At 37.5% G+C, this 24,162-nt stretch overlaps 1 protein-coding gene across 1 annotated transcript in view; it reads right to left on the reverse strand.

The window, feature by feature from the left end:
- ANKRD13C (ankyrin repeat domain 13C) overlaps positions 1–24,162 on the reverse strand; it is a gene marked incomplete at both ends in the record, with an annotated part of 93,729 nt that overhangs the window by 52,316 nt on the left and 17,251 nt on the right. Inside the window, 2 exons of the mRNA XM_080692107.1 lie at positions 2,670–2,774; positions 15,269–15,310. Coding sequence (XP_080548233.1) covers positions 2,670–2,774; positions 15,269–15,310 — 147 coding nt within the window. The remainder of the gene's footprint in view (positions 1–2,669; positions 2,775–15,268; positions 15,311–24,162) is intronic.

The raw sequence follows: 24,162 nt of genomic DNA on the forward strand, positions 1-24,162 counted from the left end.
TCCATCCCTAGTAACACACACACACACACACACACACACACACACACACACACACACACAGTATAGCTAAATATCGTTACTGATTTCCCATGAAAACTCCGTTCCTTGGCCTCCCAAGAGATTATGAGTTCTTAAACATCACATATCATGTCATTATGCTCTATGTGTTAATATACACATGTTTACACATTCTTTTATTTTGAATAGGCACAGAATTTTGAAATCCAAGAGTTCATCTAGTTTTCACTCTAACTGGTGGAGAAAGCTGGAGAAAGCTTCTTCAGACCAATTGTAACTTCAGTCTTCTTAGGATTTGCAAATTTTCACCTTTTCTCTGAAATAATTCTAGGGCCAGTATAGTTTCTAATTCTTTATAAGGAGTACCTAGCACTAATATTTTTCCAGAGGGGAAAATATGTCAATATATAACAAAAATATTCTCATTTAGTTTTTTAAAATATCACAAGTTCGCCAGTGTGGTGGCATGTTCCTATAATCTCAGTACTTGGGAGGTTGAGTCAGGAGAAACATAGGTTCAAGAACGGCCTCAGCAAGCAGTAAGACTCTCATTTACCTAATGAGACCTTGTTTCCAAGGTGTAGCTTGAAGGTAAAATGCCTCTGGGTTCAATCCTCAGTACCACAAAAAACACAAACATCACGATTTTGTCGAATATTACATTTTAGAATCAACTATATAACTTCACTGCTAAAACTTGCCCAAGAAATTCAGAAAGTCCCCCAAAAAGATGATATGCAGATTATATAGAAAATTAACTGATATGTCCAGAAGAGTCTAAAACCTAGCATAAAAATAAGACTTAAGTCATGTAACACTTTGGAACATTATGCATTTCTTTTTCTTTTTTTCTTTCTTTTTTCATAGTACTGGGATTGAACCCAGTGGCATTCTACACGCGAGCTACACCCCCAGCCCTAATTTATTTTTTTATTTGGTAACAAAGTCTAAGTTGCTAAGTGCCTCACAAAATTGATGAGACTAGCTTCAAACCAGAGATCTTCCAGTCTTAGCCTCTCAAGTACTGGGATCACAAGCATGTACCACCACACCAGGCTACGTTATACATTCCTTTAATAAAACTGGCAACACTATTTCCTACAAAATTATATTTAACTGACCATTTCAATTGCAATCTGTAAAAAGACAGTATTATCAGGAAGGTATTTGTGTACCAGTATTGGGAATGGCTTAGGAAGATTTGAGGAACCTCTGATTATTAATATATTTCAAAAATAATTGTGTCAAAATGGCAGCAGACCTGGGTAAAGAAAGGACTTGATTTCTGCCTAAAAGCAGGCAACTATACCAATGTAAATTAACCTAGCTAAAAGTAATTAACAAGTCAATAGGAGAGGAGAACTAGGCCTTTCTCTAAAAACAGATCTACATGAGTAGATAAGCTAGCTAAGATGGTAGGAGGGGTCAACCTTCATGAAAGGAAACACCTTGCCACACCTTGCTGGGAGAGGTACCTTACAGGGACGTTCACTAGTCAGAATTACGTAAACAAGATGGAGGTCATGGGTATAAAAAATCTGACCCACGTGCTGTATCCTGGAGGTGGTGAGTTGGCCCAGACCACCCTCCCCCCATGCCATTTTGGAATGGGGCTGTAACTATTTTCTGTATTTCTATCTTTTTAATAAACTTCTTTAAATCTTCAGCAAGTGCTCGAGCTATGAATACTTATCCTTAGCTAAGGACAAGAACCTGCGTTTTTTTTCTGTTTTGGGTCCTTTGAGGTTTGGTTGTGGTTTGAGGGAAATTGTGTCCGGGACCCTAACAGGGGTTCCCAGGAACAGTTTCTCCACAACCATATTCTCTCAATCTGTAACAATTTGCATTCATCCAAACTTGAGTTTTATAAATTTTTCAACTAATAGATGTACTTGACACAAGTAAGACTTGTATGTAAAATTGGGGAAAAAATTATGGGTAGAAAGGAGGGGCATAGAAAAAAGGAACATTATATTGTGAAAAAATGTGTGGCATGTTTTGAAAGCACTCATTTAAAAACTAAACTACAACAGAGACCGTTCTTGCTTCGAAGACTTCTAACAAAGCCTAACCTAACAACCAAAGCAGATAACAGCTATTACACCATGGTTATTTTTAATAACAATTAAAAACCCAAATAATAAAGGAGTCTGTCATAAAAGGCGGTCATTGGGTCTCCAGTTTAAAAAAACTAAAAAAGAAATCAACAACCTGGGCATGCTTGCTTAAGTAAATCCCAGTACTTGAGAGGCTGAGACAGGAGGACCACAGGTTCACAGCCAGCCTCAGAAACTTAGCGAGGCTCTCTGCAACTTAGTGAGATCCTGTTTCAAAATAAAAGAATAAAATAGGTCTGGGGTACAGTTTGGAGGTTAGAATGTTCCTGGGTTCTATCCCCAGTACCACACACACACACAAAAGTCCTAAGTCAGTAAATAGAATGCTGTTAGAGAAAAAAACTAATAAACATTTAAACATGATTTCTCTCAATTCTTCTCACGTACTTCTCAAGTGCCCAAATCATGAATAATTCAAGTTTACAGATAACTGCAAAGATTCACAGGATGAGAAATTACACCAAATAAATAATATTTCAAATGTATTACTTCAAATGTTTAGTGTACTTATCAACAGTAATTCATAATGCTTACTCATCTGTCTATCTCCATAGCTGATGGCTTCCGCCAGAGGGCTCCATCCCTGAGCATTTTTCACCTTTACTGGAGCGTTGTGAGCCAAAAGTAAATGGGCACATTCTGCAATACAAAACAGTAATAATATCAAACATCATGCAATTTTTAGAATCTCTAAATAGAAGAGAATGTAAATTTTTTTTTGTGGAAATGGGGATGGAACCCAGGGGCTTTGACCTCTGAGCTACCCTCCCTACCATATTTTTTATTCTTTATTTTGAAATAGGGTCTCAGTAAGTTGTAGAGGGTCTCACTACATAGCTGAGGCTGTCTGTGAGCTGCGATCTTCCGGTTTCAGCCTCCCGAATGCTGGGATTACAAGCATGCGCCACCATGCCCAGCTAAGCATGTAAAATTTTAATAAGCCAAATTAATAAAAATATTTCTGTGAACCAGGCACAGTGGCACACACCTCTAATCTCAGCTATTTGTAAGGCTAATGTAAGAGGGTCACAACTGTGAGGCCATCCTGGGGAACTTAGTGAGACCCTGTCTCAAAATAAAAATGTAAGGATATGGGTTATAGCTCAGTGATCAAATACCTCAATCCCCAGTACCATGAAAAAAAAAAAATCAATCTATGAAATACTATACTATACTATGTATATAATTTAAATTATTTTTAATATCCTGTGTATTTTTTATTTTTTATTTTTATTTTGGTGGTACTGGGCTTCCTGGAAGCCCTTCTACCTCTGGGCTACACCCCCACGGGCTACACTCCTAGACCTATTTTTTAATACTTTTTTATGTGGAAACAGGGTCTCTTAAGCCAGCGCGGCTGGCTTCGAACCTGCACGATCCTCCTGTCTCCACCTCCCAAGGGGGGATTTACAAGCGTGTGCCACCACGCCCAGCAGTATCTTATGTATTTAAACCAGATTATTTCTGACCTCTAGATTTAAGAACACCCATTTTCAGGAGGCTGAGCAGGAACATTATGGTTAGATATAGAACGTCCCTGAAGAGCCTTGTATTAATGTTGAGAGTTAATGTAATTAAGTCCTGAGGGTTGCAATCTCAACAGTGTGCAAATCCTTTGTGATGAGGTGATAATTTAGGCAGGGGGGTGTGGCTGCAGAAGGTAGGTCCTTGGAGATGTTGCCTTCCAGATTGTGCTTTTGTCTGTGAATCCTCTTGCTGGTCTGCTCTTCCTTTCTGCTTCCATGACCTGTGAGCAGGGCTCTTGCTCTCTCCCTCTGTTTGCTTATCACTGCCATGCCCTGAGCGCTGCAGATGTAACCCAAACCTGACATGGACTGAAACTCCTAGATCTCAAAAAAACCGAGAACAAATAGATATCCCTTCGTTTAAGTTGTGTGGTAAGTTGTCTTGGATTAGCAATAGGAATTGCTGACAAAGATGGGTAACAGGAGTACTTATATCTAAGTCTGACCATGTGTTTTGTGAGTCTTTAGAACTTGTTTGCGAGAGAAAGCTGGAAAGGCCAGAATGTGGCTAGAAAGGTGGTCAATAGAGACTGCTCAGGAGATTTTGAAGGGCAAAGAAGACTCCATAAAAAAATGAAGTAGAGATCATACCTATTACATTCTTTCAAAAAAATTTATCAGCATTTTGCTTTTGTCCTGAAAGATGAGGGACTGATTAACTTGGAGGAAATATAAAAACAGCAAAGTATACAAAACTGCATTATGCATATTGATGTCTGTATTCAGCCAATTGTACAGTGAATGTTGGAAGGAGAAAGCAAAGCAGAGAAAGTTTATAGATTTGCAGTTTGGACAGAAAGGTATATAAAAAGCTGGGGCCCAAAGAGATTGGTGCTGTAAAAGAAAGTAAGGTGGCTCAAGGAGGTCAAATGTTTTGCATAGGAACAAAAAAAGAATGCTGCTAGGCAGCTCAAGCCCAAGAGCAGCACCATGAAAACAAGGGCCTAGCAGTGGTGGCTATGGTTAAAAAGTGCCTGGCTGCATCCAGGGTTAAGAAAGATCTGGTGGACGTCAGGACTGAGACAAGCCTAGCAGTGGGGCCCAGCAGGGGTTGCCATGCAGGCCCAGAGGTAGCTATGAAAAAAGGGCATGACTGCCTTTTCTGCTAGCAGTCAACCTCGGCACTTATATAATGCTGGCTTTGCTAGAAAAGGTAATGAAGTCCCCCCCATCAGCCCCAACCCCAGATTTTAAAGAAAGCCTTGAGAAGCTAAGCAGTGTGCAGTAGGGTTGGGATCCTTGCAAACAACCCCAAATGAAGAGAAAGCCAATTTTGAAGAAAAAAAAAATCCCCAAGATATAGAAATGCCAGAAACGTGGACTAACCATGAGGAAAGGCTACAAAATGCAAGCCATGGAGCCAAACTGGGAGAGTACACCATCAATTGAAATCAATGTGGCCACAAGGGTGGGGCTGCTCAGGACCCTTGGAGATCACATCTCACCAGCATGTACCGCAGATGCCAAAAATAGAACTGCAGGATTAAATCAGTGCTTGCCCTGCTGGATTTCAATCCTGTTTTGGTCCCATTCCTTCTTTATATGGTCCTATTTCTCCCTTCTGGAATGGAATTTATGCATGTAACTTGCTTTTTTGATTTTTATTTTCTTCTTATAGTACTAGGGATTGAGCACAGGGGCATTACATCTTGGAGCTACAACCCAGCCTTTTTTTTTTTTTCCTTAATCTTGAAACAGGGTTACACTAAGTTCCTGAGAGCATCACTGAGTTGCTGAGATTAGCCTCAAGCCTGGGATCCTCTTGTCTCAGCCTTCAAAATACTGGGATTACTGGTGTGCATCATCACACCTGGCTTTAAAAGAATTTCAAAAAAACAAAACCAAAAAATGAATGGAGATTTCCCCAAAAAATATTATTTGGTTTATCTAAATATGTGTGTTTGTCATATAAAGAAGATAATGGAACACAAACATAGAAAATATCTAAGCCTTTTAGGGCTATTTCATGACAGACAGGCTTTTCAGTAAAAATTAAAATACAGCAAAGTAGTACATGTAGACAAAGTACTATATGTAGTGAAGTACTGAAGTAGTTCAGTGAATATATACTAACTTCTTTGTTATGAAGTAAGGTGTGAAAGGATATCCTACAGGCCATAAATGCTAATAAAGTGAAGGGATGATCCTCTTATACACCTTTGTACTGTATATGTGTGTGCTAATAACCAAAAAAAATCATTTAAAAACTTTAATTTAAAAATACTAAAAGGCAGGATGTTCAACAATAATTAAGCAGTATCCCAGTTGTATATGTTAAGGTATAAGATTGGTATACGATTTACATATTATTCTAGACATGTTAACTGTGTTTCTGATATATCACAGATCCTGCAAGACAGGGTACACTTCACTCACCAATCATACCTCAAACAAAGATGAGCAACTAAAAAAGTCAGATGATCATACATGTCAATTACCTATGATATATTCTTATACATTAAAAAATGAACTATCAAAATGTTTTCTCTCAGTAATGTTAACAATGAAAAACAAAAGAACAAGGTAGTTAACAACTGGGCACTAAGGCTTAAGCAATGCATAAATGTGTCTGAAAAAAAGGTCAGGATTTGAGGACTATAGACAAACTAAATTATGAATGATTGAAGTCAGACATAAATAAACAGGAACTAGCCAGGCACACACTTGTAATCCCAGCATTTTGAAGGCTGAGACAGAAGGATCACGGTTCAAGGACAGCCTCAGCTACTTAGTGAAGCCCTTTCCAACTCAGTGAGACCCTGTTTCAAAATAAAGAATAAAAGCCGGGCGTGGTGGAGCATGCTTGTAATTCACGCTCTTGGAAAGTGGAGACAGGAGGATCGCGCAGGTTCGTAGTCAGCCGCGCTGGCTTAAGAGACCCTATTTCTAAATAAAAAAGTATAAAATAGGACTGGAAGTGTAGCCCGGAAGTAGAAGGGCTTCCAGGAACCCCAGTACCACCAAAAAGAAAGAAAGAAAGAAAGAAAGAAAGAAAGAAAGAAAGAAAGAAAGAAAGAAAGAAAGAAAGAAAGAAAGAAAGAGAAAATAGGGCTGGGGGTGTAGCTTGGAGGTAGAATGTACCTGGGTTCCATTCCTAGTACTGAAAAAACAAAACAAAATAAACAAAAACAGCAAGAGCTAGAAAGGTGATAAAATATATAGAGTGGAGGGAAATAACAGAATACTTGGGAATATAACAGAACATGCAGAAGGATCCTCATAGCAGTGAGAAATTATACTAATTCTAGACTTATTTCAAGGAAAAAATTTAAAAACCGCACAAAAGACTAAGAGTTGTAGCAATTGGTTTAAAGAAGCATTCTCTGATGTTTCTAACCCAAAATATTAGAATTAGTATTTTCAATTTCATTTCCTAAAGATTACTGAAAATTTCCTTAAGTGTAATGTTTTCCATTTCTACCCTAATTCATAGCTCAAGTATCTCCCAGGCAATATGAGCAACGTTATAATGGACCCAGGAATTTGTTTCTAACTAAAAAGATAAGAATTAAAACCTAGTTCTTTATTTCATCACCTAAAAATTTCTAAAATCTTAACTAAGTATAACCAAAAACTAAAAGGATAATTAAAAACTAGTTCTTTTATCTCCAAAAGACTTCTGAAATCTTTCTATCTCAGGATGTTCTTTATTTCTATCCAAATCCAGTTAAAAAATATTCCAGACAGCATAGCCAACTTTAATCAACAGATCCAGAAGTTAAAAAGAAAAGACCTTCATGGTATAAAAATAAGGTTATTCAGTAGGTTAAAATGACAGAAGATAAGTAAATAGAAGTGTAAAAGTCCTAATGTATCTCTCTCTTTCTTCAATCAACAAATATTAAAATCCTTGGAGATGTTTACTGTGTTTACAAACAAACAGTGTTCCTCAACAATAAAACCATTAAAACAGTATCTCAATGAAGGAAGATAAAAGAATAGTGTCACAAATTGAACTGTAGCTTAATGGAAAAGCAAAGTACAGAATTTAGTATAAAGTAGATGTTTTATCTTTTACTACATATTCCAATCTCACTTCTGTACAACCAAATATGAAAAATATAAAACAGCATTAAAGAATAAAAAAGGTTACACGACTAGAAAAATGTAAATGGTTGTACTAATCTGCAGTCTCACCAACAGTGTATAAGATTTCTTATTTCTCCACATCCTTGCCAACATCACTTTTTAAAAATTTTCTTGATGATTGCTATACCAGGTAGAATTAGATGGAATCTCAGCTCCCCCCCCCCCCGCCCCGGGTGGTACTGGGGATTAAAACAAGGGAGTATTCTACTTCTAAGGTATATCCTCAGCCCTATTTTATTTTTATTTTGAAAGAGGGTCTTGCCAGGTTAACAAGAGTCTCATTACTTGCTGAGTCTATCCTAGAACCAGTGATCCCCCCCCGCCCCGTCTCAGCCTCCCAAGTATTGGGATAACAGGCATGCACCACCATGCTGGGTTCAGCATAGTCTTGACTTGCATTTCCTTGACTGCTAATAATGTTGAAAATTTTTTCATATGATCATTTGCATTTCTTCTTTTTGAGAAGTGTTTATTCAGTTCAAGAACCCATGTTTTGATTGGGTCATTTGGGTTTTTTAGTATGAAGCTTCTTAAGTTCTTTTCTATTTTTTGGTTCTCTATCAGAGGTATAGCTGGCAAAGACTTCCCCCACTTTTTGGCTCTCTTCAGTCTGACCACTACCCATTTCACTATTATGTACAGGAAGGGTGGGTAGTAAGTGGGACCTGAAGAGAAAGACCAAGACCTACATACATGTTTGCTGCTATGACTTTGAACCTCACTATGATGTACAATTATGATGTATCGATAAATTAAGAAAAATGTCAATAATCAGTATATTCTTTATTGTGTCTCTCTACATGAAAAAGACTCCAAAAGAATAAATACAAACATTATTTGTAGAGCCTGAATCATCTAACCAAGTATTTTCCAAAATACCACAGATCAAATTTTCACAGAACTCTGTCTCTCAAGCTACTTATGAAAAAGAGCAATACCAAATATCTGAAGGAGCACTGACTACTATATCCAATATCTCCCTCAATTTTAAACTTCACAATGCATATATGCATATCAAAGTTATAAGTTCTACAATAAAGAAAACTGCTTACCTGATTACTTGTCTAATCAATTTGATCTGAAAACTCTATTTTCCTTTAACTATCAATATCTGCCAAAACTAATGTTTTACAAAACGTGTGTGTGTGTGTGTGTGTGTGTGTGTGTGTGTGTGTGTGTGTGTGTTACTTGGGATGGAATCTAGGGGCTTTATCTGGGCTATACTCCGAGACCTATTTTATACTTTAAGTTGCTAAGAGCCTCACTAAGTAGCTGAGGCTGGCTTCGAACTTGTATGCCAAGTACTGTGATTACAAGCATGCGTCACCATGCCTGGCTACAAAACATGTTTTAAAACAGGCTGATAGCCGGGTGTGGTGGTACATGCTTGCAATCTCCGTGCGTGGGTGGTTGAGACAGAGGAATCACACAGGTTTGAAGCCAGCCTTAGCTACTTAATGAGGCTTTCAGAAACTTGGTGATACCCTGTTTCCAAATAAAATATAAAATATGTCTGGGAGTATAGCGCAGAGGTAGAAAGCCTCTAGGGTTCCACCCCAAGAACCAAAACAAAACAAAACAAAAGAAAAAACGCACAGGCTGATAGCATACCCATTTTAAAATCTAGCAGTACTCAAACTTGCCAATCAGCTATTTGGAATCCTTAATTTCCAGAATAACTGGGACTTTACATAGCTGGGATTAAACTGCATCTAGGGATAACATACAAAAATAAATCTTTAGGTCACCTGCTTATGATGTTTTTTAAATTAAAAAATAAACAAAGGAATTTTGGGGAAGATGTGAATAAGGGAAGCAGCACATCTCAGTTGCACTGACAATCTCTATTTCTGTGAAAGCAGTGACTTGACAAAAGAAAAAACGCAGTAAAAACAAAAACAAAAACAAAAGCAATGAAAAATTGAAAGATGGCAGAAACAAAGCCAGAAAACAAAAGAGAGGAGAGCAAAGTATCTTGCACACATCCCCTGGGGAATAGCTGCTTTTTAGGGGAGCCAGAGTGGTATCATATTACCTAACCATGTGGGGACTGCAACGCTCAACAATACCATGAGTGAACCGCCCCACTCGGCCATAAGGACTCATGCAGCCTGAGACTTTGTGGTTCACCCTGGTGAATATGGGGATACAGTATGCTGTCAGACACAGCAGAGGCATGACAGCCTGTGCTGAATGTAGAAAACAGACAGCCCCCAGGGCCAACAGTCACACAGGGCGTAGCACCCTAGAAAGGCTTCCAGAGATTGCCACAGATCATCCAATTGTGGTGCCAGAGAGAAGTCAAACAAATTCAGCCCTTCATGTAGAGAACACCAACCTCTACGTATGTCCTGGATCTGACCCCAGCAGCACCTGCCACCTATGTAGGTGGGAGAGACACACACTTAGGATCTATAGAAAGCATGAAGATTCACACTTATACTGGATTTGGCCCCAGTATACCTACCATCTGCATAGACAGAGAGAGACTCAGGGACAGGCCTTTTGGAGAGCTCAGAGACTCAGGCTTACGGAGGAAGAGGCACCAGTGGCACTCAGCGCCTGCACAGACAAAGAGACAGCAGGCCAGGGTCCCCCTCATTTAAGAAGACGAAAAAGTGGGGCTACAAACTGAAATCACTGCTATAGGTTACAAAGCAAATAAGAGCACTTGGAACATGCTCAAGAAGCTAATATAGAAAGTGAACATCGAATGGCTGAAGGAATCAACACAGACCCAAGAGGACTGCATAGGCCAAGTCTGCTCTGTACTAATATATTTGTAGGTTTGTTTTTTTTTGGCTGTTGTTGTTTGTGTATGTATGTGTATACTTGTTTGTTTGTTCTCTTCCCCACTCCTTTTACAAGCTTATTCCCTCTATCATATCTATTATCTTTTCTCCATCCCTTTCTTTCCTTTTCTTTGTCTGGTATTAAATCCACTTCATATTACTATACTTAAATACTTTACACTAGTTACTAGAATCCTCCTATATGTTTCTAATCTCTACTATATATTACCTCACTACCTTCAAACTCTCATTCTACTCGATCCTATTTGCTACTTTGCCCTATTCTTGAATCCACTACTCCAGTTCCTTCCTCCTCACTCAACCTTCACCACTGAATACAACACAACGTGCTCTTGTATACATACAGCAGGTGATACCTGTAAAATGAGAGAAAGTGATCAAATGCAAAAAAGATACAATCTTTAAAATTTTGAAATCATGAAAAGAAAGAATAGCAAGGAAGCAATGAGTTCCCACAATCCCACAATAACAGAATCCACCAACACAGAATTGCACAGATCACAATAAAAACAAATTAGAACTTTTGGAAATGATCCATGATTTCCAAAAAGAATTCATAGAGAGCCTGAAAGAAATAAGGGAAAAAATAAAGAATCTGACACCCTGACCAGAAATGATAAATTCTGAAGGATGTAATCATTGAAGTGAAGGCTTCAATACAAAATATAAATAGTAGACTAGATCACATGGAAAACAGAATCCCACTCTTTGAAGATGACCACTCCAAAAATGAATGCATTGTATATAATTTAGAAAGAAACAATTTGACAGCATTAATTAAACATTGAAGAAATATGGGTCAATAAAAGAACTAACCTAAGAATAATAGGCACAGAAGAAGGATCAGAAGCTAAAACCAATTAAATCAATAATCAGAGAAGTAATATCAGAAAATTACCAAGCATAGAAAAAGAAGTAGACACACAGGTACAGGAAACCGCAGTAGACAAGATCAGAGAAAAGGTTCATCATGCCATATACCCAAATTAACAAATGTAAAGGCTAAGGAGAGAATAGTAAAGACCACACAAGTAAAAGACCAAGTGACAGAAGCAGATCAATAAGAATCATTTAGGCTTCCCAAACCAAGTCATGAAATCCAGGAGAGCCTGGAGTGACATATTCCAAACTCTGGAAACTATTTCCAGCCAAAACTATTCTACCCAGCAAAACTATCTCTCAAATTTGATGGGGAAATAAAAATTTCCCTAAAAAATAGAAGCCAAAAGAATTTACGCCTTCCAAATCAGCACTAGACAAAATACTCAAAGAGATACATTACACAGAATACCAAAACCAGAGATACAATGATTTCCATCAAACAAACATCTAATCAAAGAAGAACAAAAACTACCTCAAACAGAAGTTAAAACTCAAAATGTTAGGAATTAAAAATCATCTCTCAATAAACACGCTGAATATAAATGGCCTGAACTCTCCAATTAAGAGACACAAGGTAGCAAAATGGATTAAAAACCTTAATCCATCTATATGCTGTCTGAAAGAAACACTTCAAGTAAAGATAAAAACTAAAGTTGAAAGACCGAAACAAGGTAATTTAGAACTCAAAGACAAGCAGGAGTAGCAACTATAACATCAGACAAATTAGATTTCAAGCCTAAACTTAGCAGAAGAAACAAAGCAGATCATTTTTAATTGGTAAAAGGAACAACCCAGCAAGAAGATGCAATGATAGTCAACATTTATGCCCCAAACATATGCACAAGCACTTTCATAAAACAAACTCATGACATTAAGCCACAAATAGATCCTAATACAATACTGGGAGACGCCAACACTTCTCTCACACTGCTAGACCCATCTTCTAGACAAAACGTGAGTAAAGATGCCTCAGACCTAAAGAACACCATAAGCCAAATGAACATATTAGACATGTACATCATTCCACCTAAATATAGCTGAATTCATATTTTTATCAGCTACTCACAAAATTTTCTCCAAAACAGACCATTCCCTGGGCTACAAAGTGAACACTAGCAAATTCAAGAAATATGACATAATCGCCTACATCTTTTTTAGAATAAAACTAGAAATCAACTATAAAAAAAAGAGAAGCTACATAAAAACATGGAAATTGAACATCACACTGCTGAATAGAAGAAATAAGTGGAGAAATTAAGGAATTCCTAGAAACAAATGAAAATAGAGACACAACTTATCAATATTTCTTGAACACTTAAAAGGAAAATTCATCAAATAACCTAATGACCCACCTCAAAGCCCTTGAGAAAGAGGAAAAGCCTAATCGCAAAGCCAGTAGAAGACAGAAAATTACTAAAATCAGAGCAGAAATCACTGAAGTAGAAAATTAAAATTTTCTTAAAAAAATTAACAAAATCAAAAACTGGTTTCTCAAAAAAATAAGATAGCTAAACCACTAACCAATCTAACCAAAATAAGGAGAATCAACACAAATTACTAAAATGATATTACCACTGATAGCACAGAAATCTAGAGATTATCAGAAACTTTGAAAAACTACCAAAATAAAAAACCTAGAAGAAATCGACAAAGTTCTAGATACATACAATCTTCCTAAATTGAATCAGGAAGATATAGAAAATTTAGGCCTGGTGTGGTGGCGCACACTTGTAATCCCAGCATTCAGGAAGCTAAGACTGGAGAATCACGGTTCCCAGACAGCCTCAGCTATTTAGCAAAGCCCTTTGCAACTCACTGAGACCCTGTTTCAAAAGCAAAAAGACTAGGACAGGCTTGGTGGCCTATGCTTGTAATCCCAGCATTCGGGAGACAGAGACCGGAGGATTACAGTTCGCAGACAGCCTCAGCTACTTAGCGAGGCCCTACGCAACTCAGTGAGACCCTGTTTCAAAATAAGGAATTAAAAAAAAAGGGCAGGGGGTGCAGCTTGGAGGTAGGATACTCCTGAGTTCCACTCCCAATACTACAAAAAATAAATAAAACTACTAAAAAATAGGACCAGGGATGTATGTAGCTCGGAGGTAGAATGCCCCTGGGTTCCACCCACAGTACTGCAAAAGTCAAATAAACAAATAAATAAATACTAATAAACAGGGCTGGGGGTATAGCTCGGAGGTTTAATGCCCCTGGGTTCCATTCCCAGTACAGAAAGAAAGAAAGAAAAAAAGAAAGAAAGATTGATTAAACTGACTGAAGTAGTAATAAAGAGACTACAATCAAAGAAAAGCCCAGAACTAGATGGTTTCTCAGGTAAATACTGTAAACCCTTTATAAAAGAGCTAATTCCCAACATTCCTTATCTATTCTTTGCAATAGAAAGAAATGAGACTCTCCCAAATACACTCTATGATTCCAACATCACATTGATATCAAAACCAAATAGAGAGCTCAAGAAAAGGAAACAACAGGCCTATATCATTGACGAACTTAGATGGAAAACTGCTAAACAAGATACTAGCAACATGAATTCAAACGAAAATCAAGTAAATCATACACCGAAACGAAGTCAAGTTTATCCCAGGAATGCTAGGTTGTTTCAACATAACCAAAGTGACATTAGCCAATCACAAAGTAAAATATCAGCTGTTCTCCCTCATATGTGAAGCTAGGGAGAAAATAGGACAAAAGAGGGAGCCTAGACAAAGAAGGAGAAACCTTAGGTAAGTAAAGAAAGTGATCTAACTGAAGAAGATAGGAGAAAGGAAGAGGAGAGCACCCTAATGCATATGAAGTACATTCACAAACATATCAAAGTAAGTCATTAAGTGGAACTTGAGGAGGGATAAGGGAGGGGATAGGATAGAAAGTAGGGAATGGCTAAATGTAGGATGTGTGCATGTAGGCCTCTACCATTCTGTACTGCATAATGATGTATAATTACAGTGCACCAGTAAATTTTTTAAAAAAAGAATAAACAAGTATCAAGTCTTTAAAATTATCTACCATAATTTTATAAAATTTTATAATTTTATAATTTTACAAAGGCGTGGTGGTGCACGCTTGTAATCCCAGGACGTGGGAGGCTGAGACAGGAGGATCGCACAGGTTCAAAGCCAGCCTCAGCTACTTAGGCTTTCAGCAATTTAGTGAGACTGTTTCCACATAAATATAAAATAGGTCTGGGAGTGTAACCCAGAGGTAGAAAGCCCCTAGGTTCCATCCCCAATACCCCCCCCCCAAAAAAAAAACCACACCCAAATCTTATAAGATTCTTGTGTTAAAATACTATAATTAAGCCAGGCGTGGTGGTGTATACATGTAATCCCCACACTTGGGAGGCAGAGACAGGAGGGTCATGCAGGTTCGAAGCCAGCCTCTCTGGCTTAAAAGACCCTGTTTCCAAATAAAAATATAAAATAGGTCTGGGAATGTAGCCCAAAAGTAGAAGGGTTTCCAAGAACCCCAATACCATCAAAAACAAAACAAAACCCAAAAAAACAACTATAATTAATAAACTTTAATATTTAGAAACAAGAGTTCTAAAATCATAAATATCTACTTACTAAAATAATCAAGTAATGGAAATTTTTAAATAACATAAAGATTAGTACAAGATTTCCTCAAACTTTTTAAAAAATGGAGCTAAAAAATGAGAATATATTAATTTATTATGCTAAATCCTTATCTCAATGTCAAATACTGTGATCAGATTAATATTTCTAAAACTCAAATGACAAAGCTGTTCGTACAACTTTTAGCCTGACTATACAAAGTAAAATTTAAAAAGAAAATATTTACTAACCTTTATTTCCTAACATCACAGCAAGATGTAAAGGAGTGTTTCCTAAAATAAAAAGAAAAATTAAATTAGAAGGTATAACAACATAAGATGTTTTACTTAAAAATGGTTTCAGTATTTTCAGAAATTCCAGTGGCAGATTTTCAAACAAAACTAAATTGACTGCAAAATAATATTGGTGATATGGGAAATTTAAAATCAAAGAAAGTATGGTTTCTAAGCACTGTACTCTCTCTCATCAAAAAAGGATGATCAATCTTTTTGTGAGAGCTTTCCAGTATTCTTAGTAGTAAACTCAGAGTTAATGCCCTTTCTCTTATAATACATATTTTTCAGAGGTCTCCAACATACTAACATTTTATTTCCTGTTCATCCATCCTAGAATGAAGATATATCCATATTAGTAAGGGAAAAAGACAAGCAGAATGCCCTCAGTTTCTTCTCAGTCAATTCAAGATACATACAAGAAAACCCTTCTCTGAATCTGAATGTTTACAGCCCTCTGCTGTGAGATTCTATTCTTCATTTTTTTAATTATTCTTTTCTTTTCTTTCTTTCTTTCTTTCTTTCTTTCTTTCTTTCTTTCTTTCTTTCTTTCTCTTTCTTTCTCCTTCCTTCCTTCCTTCCTTCCTTCCTTCCTTCCTTCCTTCCTTCCTTCCGAGTCTGAGGATGGAACCCAGGGGCATTCAACCTCTGAGCTACACTCCCTGTCCTATTTTTTAGTCTTTATTTTGAAACCAGGTCTCACTGAGTTGCAGAGGGCCTCATTAAGTAGCTGAGGCTGTCCGCGAACCACAATCCTCTAGTCTCAACCTCCCGAATGCTGGCATTACAAGCGTGCACCACCACACCCGGCTATTCTTTATTTTAAAACAGGGTCTCACTAAGTTGAAGAGGGCCTAAGTAGTTGAGGCTTCTATGAATCACGATCCTCCAGCCTCAGCCTCCCGAATGCTGAGATTACAAGTGTGCACCATCACACCTGGATTTCCAACATTCTAAAACAAAAAGAATCAAACAGCTGGGAGAGTGAGGACTTGCTAAAGAGAATGGTACAAAACTCATTTTTTTTTTTGGCTTTTGTGTGTGTGTGGGGGGGGGGGGGTCAGGAGCATTTGACCTCCAAGCTATACCCCCTGCCCTATTTTTTATTCATTATTTTCAGAGTCTCACTGAGTTGCAGAAGGCCTAAGTAGCTGAGGCTGTCCACAAACCATGATCCTCCGGTCTCAGCCTCCTGAATGCTGGGATTACAAGCATGTTCCACCAGGGCTGGTTCAAAACTGACACTTTAAAAACTACAAAACAAGTCCAATGTGACGGCGTAGTCTTGTAATCTCAGTACATAGGAGGCTGAGACGGGAGGATCACAGGTTCATGGCCAGCCTCAGCTACTTAGTGAGGCCCTTCGTGAGACCCTATTTCAAAATAAAGAATACAAAATAGGGCCAGGTAAAGGTAGAATGCTCCTCAGTTAAATATCCAGTATTGCCAAAAAAAACCCCACCAAAATTATGAAATATCATTGAAATGAAATAATAACCAATTATAATGAAAGATAGCCAAGTTAATGAATGAGATTAATAGTTAGAATGACAATACTACAAGGACAATGGTCTGAAATTAAAGCAATCTCCATGAAAATCCCTGAAAGCTATTTTTGTAGAAATTCACAAGCTGATCCTAAAATTCACTTGAAAATTTAAGGAACCCAGAATATTCATAATAAACTTGGAAGACAGGCATGGTGGTGCCATCTTGTAATCCCAGCATTTGGGAGGCTGAAACAGGAGGATCACAGTCCGTGGACAGTCTCAGTTACTTAGTGAGGCCCTTTGCAAATCAGTGAGACCCTGTTTCAAAATAAGGAATAAAATATATGGCTGGGAGTGTAGCTCAGAGGTAGAATGCTGCTGGATTCCATACCTAGTACTGTAAAATATAAAAAATAAAAAATAAAGCCGGGCGTGCTGGCACATGCTTGTAATCCCAGTATTTGGGAGGCTGAGATAGGAGGATCACAGTTTGCGGACAGCCTCAGCTACTTAGTGAGGCCCTTCGCAACTTAGTGAGACCCTGTTTCAAAATAAATAATAAATTAAAAAAATAGTAGCTCAAAGGTAGCATGCCCCTGAGTTTCATCCCCAGTACCAGGAAAAGAAAAACATATTAAATATAATAAACTTGGAAAAAAGTTGGAACACTTGTACTTTCAAACATTTTACAATAATCTATACAGTACATACTGCCATAAGGAGATATACATATCACTGAATCAATCACATCATCTACGAAAGTTAATTTCAAAGTCATAAATCCAAATATAACAGTAAGACTAGGGAAAAAAATTAAATCCTTGTAATCTTGGGTTAGACAATAGTTTCTTAGCTATGACATCAAAAAGCACAGCAACAATAGGAAAATAAAATGAGAGTTTATAATTAAAATGTTTGTTTTGCAAAGAATATCATTGAGAAAATAAACCGGATATAGTGGCACATACCTGTAATCCCAGTACTTGGGAGGCTGAGATAAAAATTTCAGGTTCAGAGCCAGGCTCAGCAATTTTGAGAGACTTTAAACAACTTAGCAAGACCCTGTTTCAAAATTAAAAATTAAAAAAGGCAGGGAGGTGACTCTTGGAGAGAAAGCCTCTCAGTTCAACCCCTAGTATCAAAAAAAGAAAGTGAAAAGATAAGAAAAAAGTGAAAATGAAATGTCTGTACTTGAGAGGCTGAAACAGGAGGATCAAAGGTTCAATGTCAGCCTTACTTAGCAACTTATAGTGAGATCCTCAGCAACTTAGCAAAACCCTATTTCAAAAAAAATTAAAATGGGCTAGGAGTAGCTGAGATATAGAGTCCTCTTGGTTCCAATTCGCAGTGCCTAAAGGAAAAAAAAAGTGAAAAGACAACCCACAGACTAGAAGAAAAAAATTCTGCAAATTGTCTATTTGATTAAGGGTCTTATATTCAGAATAAAGAATTCTTAGAAGTCAGTAATGAAAAGAATGGCCAAATTAAAAATGGGAAAGGATTTGAATAGGTATTTCTTTGAAAGACACATGAATATAACTAATAAACACATGAAAAGATGCACAAAGCCATATGAATTGGGAATAAACATCAAAATCACAATAACTTCTCAAAAGAAGTACAAGTAGCCAAAACTTACATGAAAAATGCTCAATACCTTTAAGCATCAGAGAAATGCAAATCAAAGCTACATAAGATTCTCTCATTCCAATCAGGATGGCTATAATTAAAAATACAAAAAATAATAAATGCTGGTGAAGATGTGAAGAAAGGGGAACTGCTATACACTGTTGTTAGGAATGTAAACTTGTTCGGCCACAATGGGGAAAAAAATCATAAGAGATTCTCAAAACCCCCAAAATAGAACTTCCATATATCTAGCTACACCACTCCTCAGTATATACTCCAAAGTTAGATACACCTAAATTTCTGTATTACAGCACTAGCCACAACAGCCAAGTTATGAAGTAAGCCTAAGTGTCCAACAACAGATGGATGTGTAGAGAAAATATGGTGTACATATACAGAATGGAATATTATTTAATTACAAAAAAATGAACTCATGTCATTGTAGGAAAATGGATGGATCTGGGGGTCATCATGTTAAGCAAAGTAATAGCCAGGCACCCAAAGAAAAGTATTGCATGTTTCCTCTCATATGTGGAAACTAAAAAAGCCCTGGAAGTAGAAGAGAGAATATTGAAGGGAAGGGAAAAAAGAGAGGAAGAGAAAGGAGGGCACTAGAGGGTAACAGAGAAGGTGGATACAATTAAAGCATAATATATACATGTATGAAAATATCATCTCATCTGGGTCAGCCTCTCCAGGGGAGCTGGTGGCTGTCAGCACTGTGGCTTCCACACACCTCCAGGAAGAAACTGGATTGGTATGAGGTGAAAAACTACAGAACATCAGCAAAAGTGACTGGCACCTCGTTCCATGCTTGACAGGGACTCGGCAGATCAGACAATCCACACGAGCCAGACAATCCATCTCTTTGAGCAGCAATCTGGTGCAGCTTCCATCACAAACATAAGTTAATAAACTGTTCCAGCCTAAGAAGCTGGCTATACCTGGCCACATGTGGTTAGGTGGCAAGAAAATAGACTTGCAGGGGGCCTGAGACCTTACAAACTACCCCTGTGGAGGCAGGAGTGAAACCTACTACTGGAAAGACAGGAGGAAACTGCAAGCTACAGTTTGAGGAGGGAATCTCTGTGGGACACTAACTATGGCACAAGACAGAAATACCTCAGCCTACCCATTTGTAGGCTCCAAAAGCAGTGAACTTGCTCCTGGTCATGTTTGGGTACCACAAAACACCAGCACTGGAGGACAGCAAGGGTCCCCAGGAGTGCAGATGCCCAAGACAGGTGTCGTCCCTGGGACTAAGGAATTAAGCCACTGAAGCCCCCAGCTTGGAATCAAGCATTCTCTTCCTGCCAGACCTTGAGCAGAGGGCTGCAGCAGTATCATATTGGCCAGACTGCACTAATAGGCCAGGGTATCACTTGGTCTCAGCCAAAAGCTGGAAATTCAATACTTTCTCCATTGGCAGAGTTTGTGCCTGTCATGCATGTAAGCTAGTGACTAAAAGTACATCATGTGATCATAACAAGCAGATCTGAAGTGGTGTCCCAGGGACCATCAAAGCTCAGCAAACCAGACCACATAAGTTTGATACATAGCAATTGCTGGCTTTGCTAGGCCTAAGGCCACTAGTCACAGAGGCTGCAGGTCAGCACTCTACAGTGCCATGGGCTCACAATCAGCAGAGAAGCAGTACTTTCTTGGGTGCATTAAGTCCCAACCAGTAGGCTACAGGCTCTGAATAGAGCATCATAATCTCTGGTCCTGCAGTTAGGGCCAGGGCAGCTCATTAGACTCCCGCTTACCTGCACTAAGAACTATATCTAGTTAAAGAGAGTCTGGGGGACAAACACAGAAGTTTAAGTATTTAAGTCAGATTGGAAGGGGTGAATATATAGCCCCAGCATCATAGACCTTATTATTAAGACATAGCAAATAAACATAAGACTTATACCCAAAGAGGGAGAAGATGCCAAAACAATGAAAACACAAACCCAAGAACACTGAAAATATGAGAATGAGGAACAGTGAGAAAACAAATTCCTACAACTTAATGAGGAAGATCACCAATACTAATCTATAAGAAATGCAAGAAGAATTTCAAATTTTGAATTCAAATATAATGAAAAGAATAACAGAAAGTGTACAGAAAATGAAAGAGAAAACTGAGACTTCAAGAAAGAACCAGAAAGAGACTTTGGATGTAATGAAGGAATCAATAAATGAATTGAAGACAGCAATAGAAAACAACTCTGACAGGACAAACAACATGGAAAACAGGGTTATCACTCTTGGAAGAAAGTCCATTCAAAACTGAAAGCAACAAAATACAGAAAATATTACAACAACACAACCTAAACATCTAACAATTATAAGGCAATACAACACGTCCTAATATACAGATAAAAGGCATTGAAGAAGAGATAAAGGCACAGACCAAGGGTATCCATAATCTCTTCTGAGAAATAATTTAAGAGAATTTTCCAAAGATTAAAAAGACTTGGGACATCCACATGCAGGAGAAATACAGAACACCGTTAAGACAAGAACAAAGAAAGACCTCTCTATGCCACGTAATAATCAAAATGACTAACATAGAGGTCAAGGGAAAAAATCTTAAAAGCAGAACAAAAGAATGACTGACAAACAATGGCAAAACAATAAAAATCACTCTAGACTTCACAATCCAAGTCATGAATGCCAGAAGACCATACCAAAGTCTGGTGTGAGGTACTCCAGACCTTGGAAGAAAATAATGTCCAGCCAAGACTGCTATACCCAGCAAAAATACCAATCAAAATTGATAGAGAAATAAAAATGTCCCAAGATAAGCAGAAACTTAAAAAATTCATGACTATCAATCCATTACTAGATAAAATACTTTAAAAAAAATAATGAAGAAAAAGAAGCAAATTCCAGAACCAGAGAGGATACAAATTCCATCAGTGAGCAACTAAGCAGAGGAAAAATAACACATTAAACAGAATATAGAATATAAAATGACAGGAAACAAAAATCATATTTCAATATTAACACTGAATGTCAAAGGGCTTAACTCCCCAATTAAAAGATACAGACTGACAATGCAGATTAAAAAACATAATCCAACTATAAACTGCTTGCAAGAAACTCACCTTACAGCTAAAGATATCCATAGGCTAAAGGTAAAAGGATGGAAAAAGATATACCATTCAAATGGAAACCAAAAACAAGCAGGAGTAACAATGCTGATATTTATTTATTTATTTATTTATTTATTGATTGATTGATTGGTGGTACTGGGGTTCCTGGAAGCCCTTCTGCCTCCGGGCTACACTCCCAGACCTATTTTATATTTTTGAAACAGGGTCTCTTACGCCAGCGTGGCTGGCTTCGAACCTGCGCGATCCTCCTGTCTCCGCCTCCCAAGCGCGGGGATTACAAGCGTGCGCCACCACGCCCGGCCTACAATGCTGATATTTAATAAAATAGATTTTAAGCTAAAACACATCAGAAAAGACAAACTGGAGTACTTCTTATTAATAAAAGGAACTATCCAGCAAGAAGATAATAGTAACCGTTTATGCACCACATTTGTAAAATGAACTCTTTAGGACATCAGGTGTCAAATACAATATTGGGAGATTTCACCACACCACTCATGCCACTAGATCCATCAAGACAATAGATGGGTAGTGACTCTTCAGACCTAAAGAACACTATAAAGCAAAAGGACCTAATACAGAACATTTCCACCAGCAACAGCTGAATATACATTTTTCTCAGTTGTCCATGGAACATTCTCCAAAATAGACTCTACCCAGGGCCACAAAGCAAGCACCAGCAAATTCAAAAGATGTAGTATTATTCCATGCATCTTTTCAGATCAAAATAGAATGAAAGTAGAAATCAGCAATAGGAAGACCAATAGAAATTATCTAAATACATGATGATTGAATGATACACTCTTGAATGAGGAATGTTTCAGAATAAAAATAATGGGAGAAATAAAAAAATTCCTGGAATTAAATGAAAAGAAAGAGGACATACTAAAATCTCTGGGACACTTTTTTTTTTTTTTTGGTGGTACTGGGGTTCCTGGAAGCCCTTCTACCTCCGGGCTACACTCCCAGACCTATTTTTTATACTTTTTTATTTGGAAACAGGGTCTCCTAAGCCAGTGCGCACGGCTGGCTTCGAACCTGCGCGATTCTCCTGTCTCTGCCTCCCAAGCGCGGGGATTACAAGCGTGCGCCACCACGCCCGGCCTCTGGGACACTTTGAAGGCAGTGTTAGGAGGAAAATTTATAGTACTGATTGCCCACATAAAAACAGAAAGTTGCCAAATAAACAAATTACATACCTCAAGGACCTAGAAAAAAAGGAACAGTCTAATCCCAAAGCCAGCAGAAGGCAGAAAATAATTAGAATCAGAGCACAAATAAATAAAATTGAGAACAAAAAAATATAAAGAATCAACAAATCAAAAAGCTGCTTCTTTGAAAAGATTAACAAAATTGACAAACCCCTGGCCAATATAACTAAAAGAATCAACCCAAATTATTAAAATTAAAACCAGAAATGAAATAGGAGACATCACCAAAGACTGGGCAATTTCAGAAGATCATCAGAAGCTGTTTTGAAAATTTATATTCCAATAAACTGGAAAACGTAGAAGTTGACATTTCTAAACACATACAACCTACCTAAATTGAAGCAAGAGGATATAGAAAACCGAAACAAACCAATACCAAGCAAAGAAATTGAAACAGCAATAAAAATTCTGCCATTGAAGAAAAGCCCAGGTCCAAATGGGTTTCCAACTGAATTCTACAAAACATTTAGAGAAGAACTAAACCCAATACTTCACAAGTTCTTCTGTGAAATCAAAAGAGATGGAATTCTTCCAAACTCCTTCTATGAGGCCAGTATCACATTAATACCAAAACCAAATAAGGATACCTCAAGAAAATTATAGACCAATACCACCGATAAACATAGATACAAAAATTCTAAACAAAATACTAGCTATGCACATTCAAAACCACATCTAGAAGATTGTACACCATGACCAAGTTGGTTTCATTCCAGGAAAGCAAGGATGGTTCAACATACCTAAATCAATACATGATATTCACCACATAAATAGAACTATGAACAAAAATCACATGATCATATTAATAGGTACTGAAAAGGCATTTGACAAAATCCAACAGCCATTCATGTTTTTTAAAAAATTGCAGAAAACGAGAATAGAAGGAATGTATCTCAACATCATTAAGGCAATATACAATAAACCCAAAGCCAACATCATATTGCATGAAAGAAAAAAACGGCAGGAATTCCCTCTAAAATCAGGAACAAGACAAGAATGCTCACTATCACCACTTCTTTTCAATAACAATCCTCAAGACTATTGCCAGAGCAGTAAGAAAAGAGAAGGTTTATTAAAGGAATTCAAATAGAAAAAGAATTAAAATGATCTCTGTTTGCAGATGACATGATCCTTTATCTACAAGACCCAAAAAACTTAACCAAAAGACTAGTGAAGCTGATTAACCAATTTAGCAAAGTAACAGAATACAAAATCAGCCTAAAGAAATCAGTAGCTTTTCTAATTGTCAACCATGAATACACAGAGAAATACAGAAAACAATTCCATTCAGAAAAATCTCAAAACCAATAAAATATCTAGAAATAAACTTAACCCGAGAGGTAAAAGACCTCTACAATGAAAATTATAAAACACTAAAAGAAATTGAAGATGACTTTGGAAGATGGGAAGATCTCCCT

This window comes from Muscardinus avellanarius (genome assembly GCF_963383645.1).
Source record: "Muscardinus avellanarius genome assembly, chromosome: 3".
NCBI lineage: Eukaryota > Metazoa > Chordata > Mammalia > Rodentia > Gliridae > Muscardinus > Muscardinus avellanarius.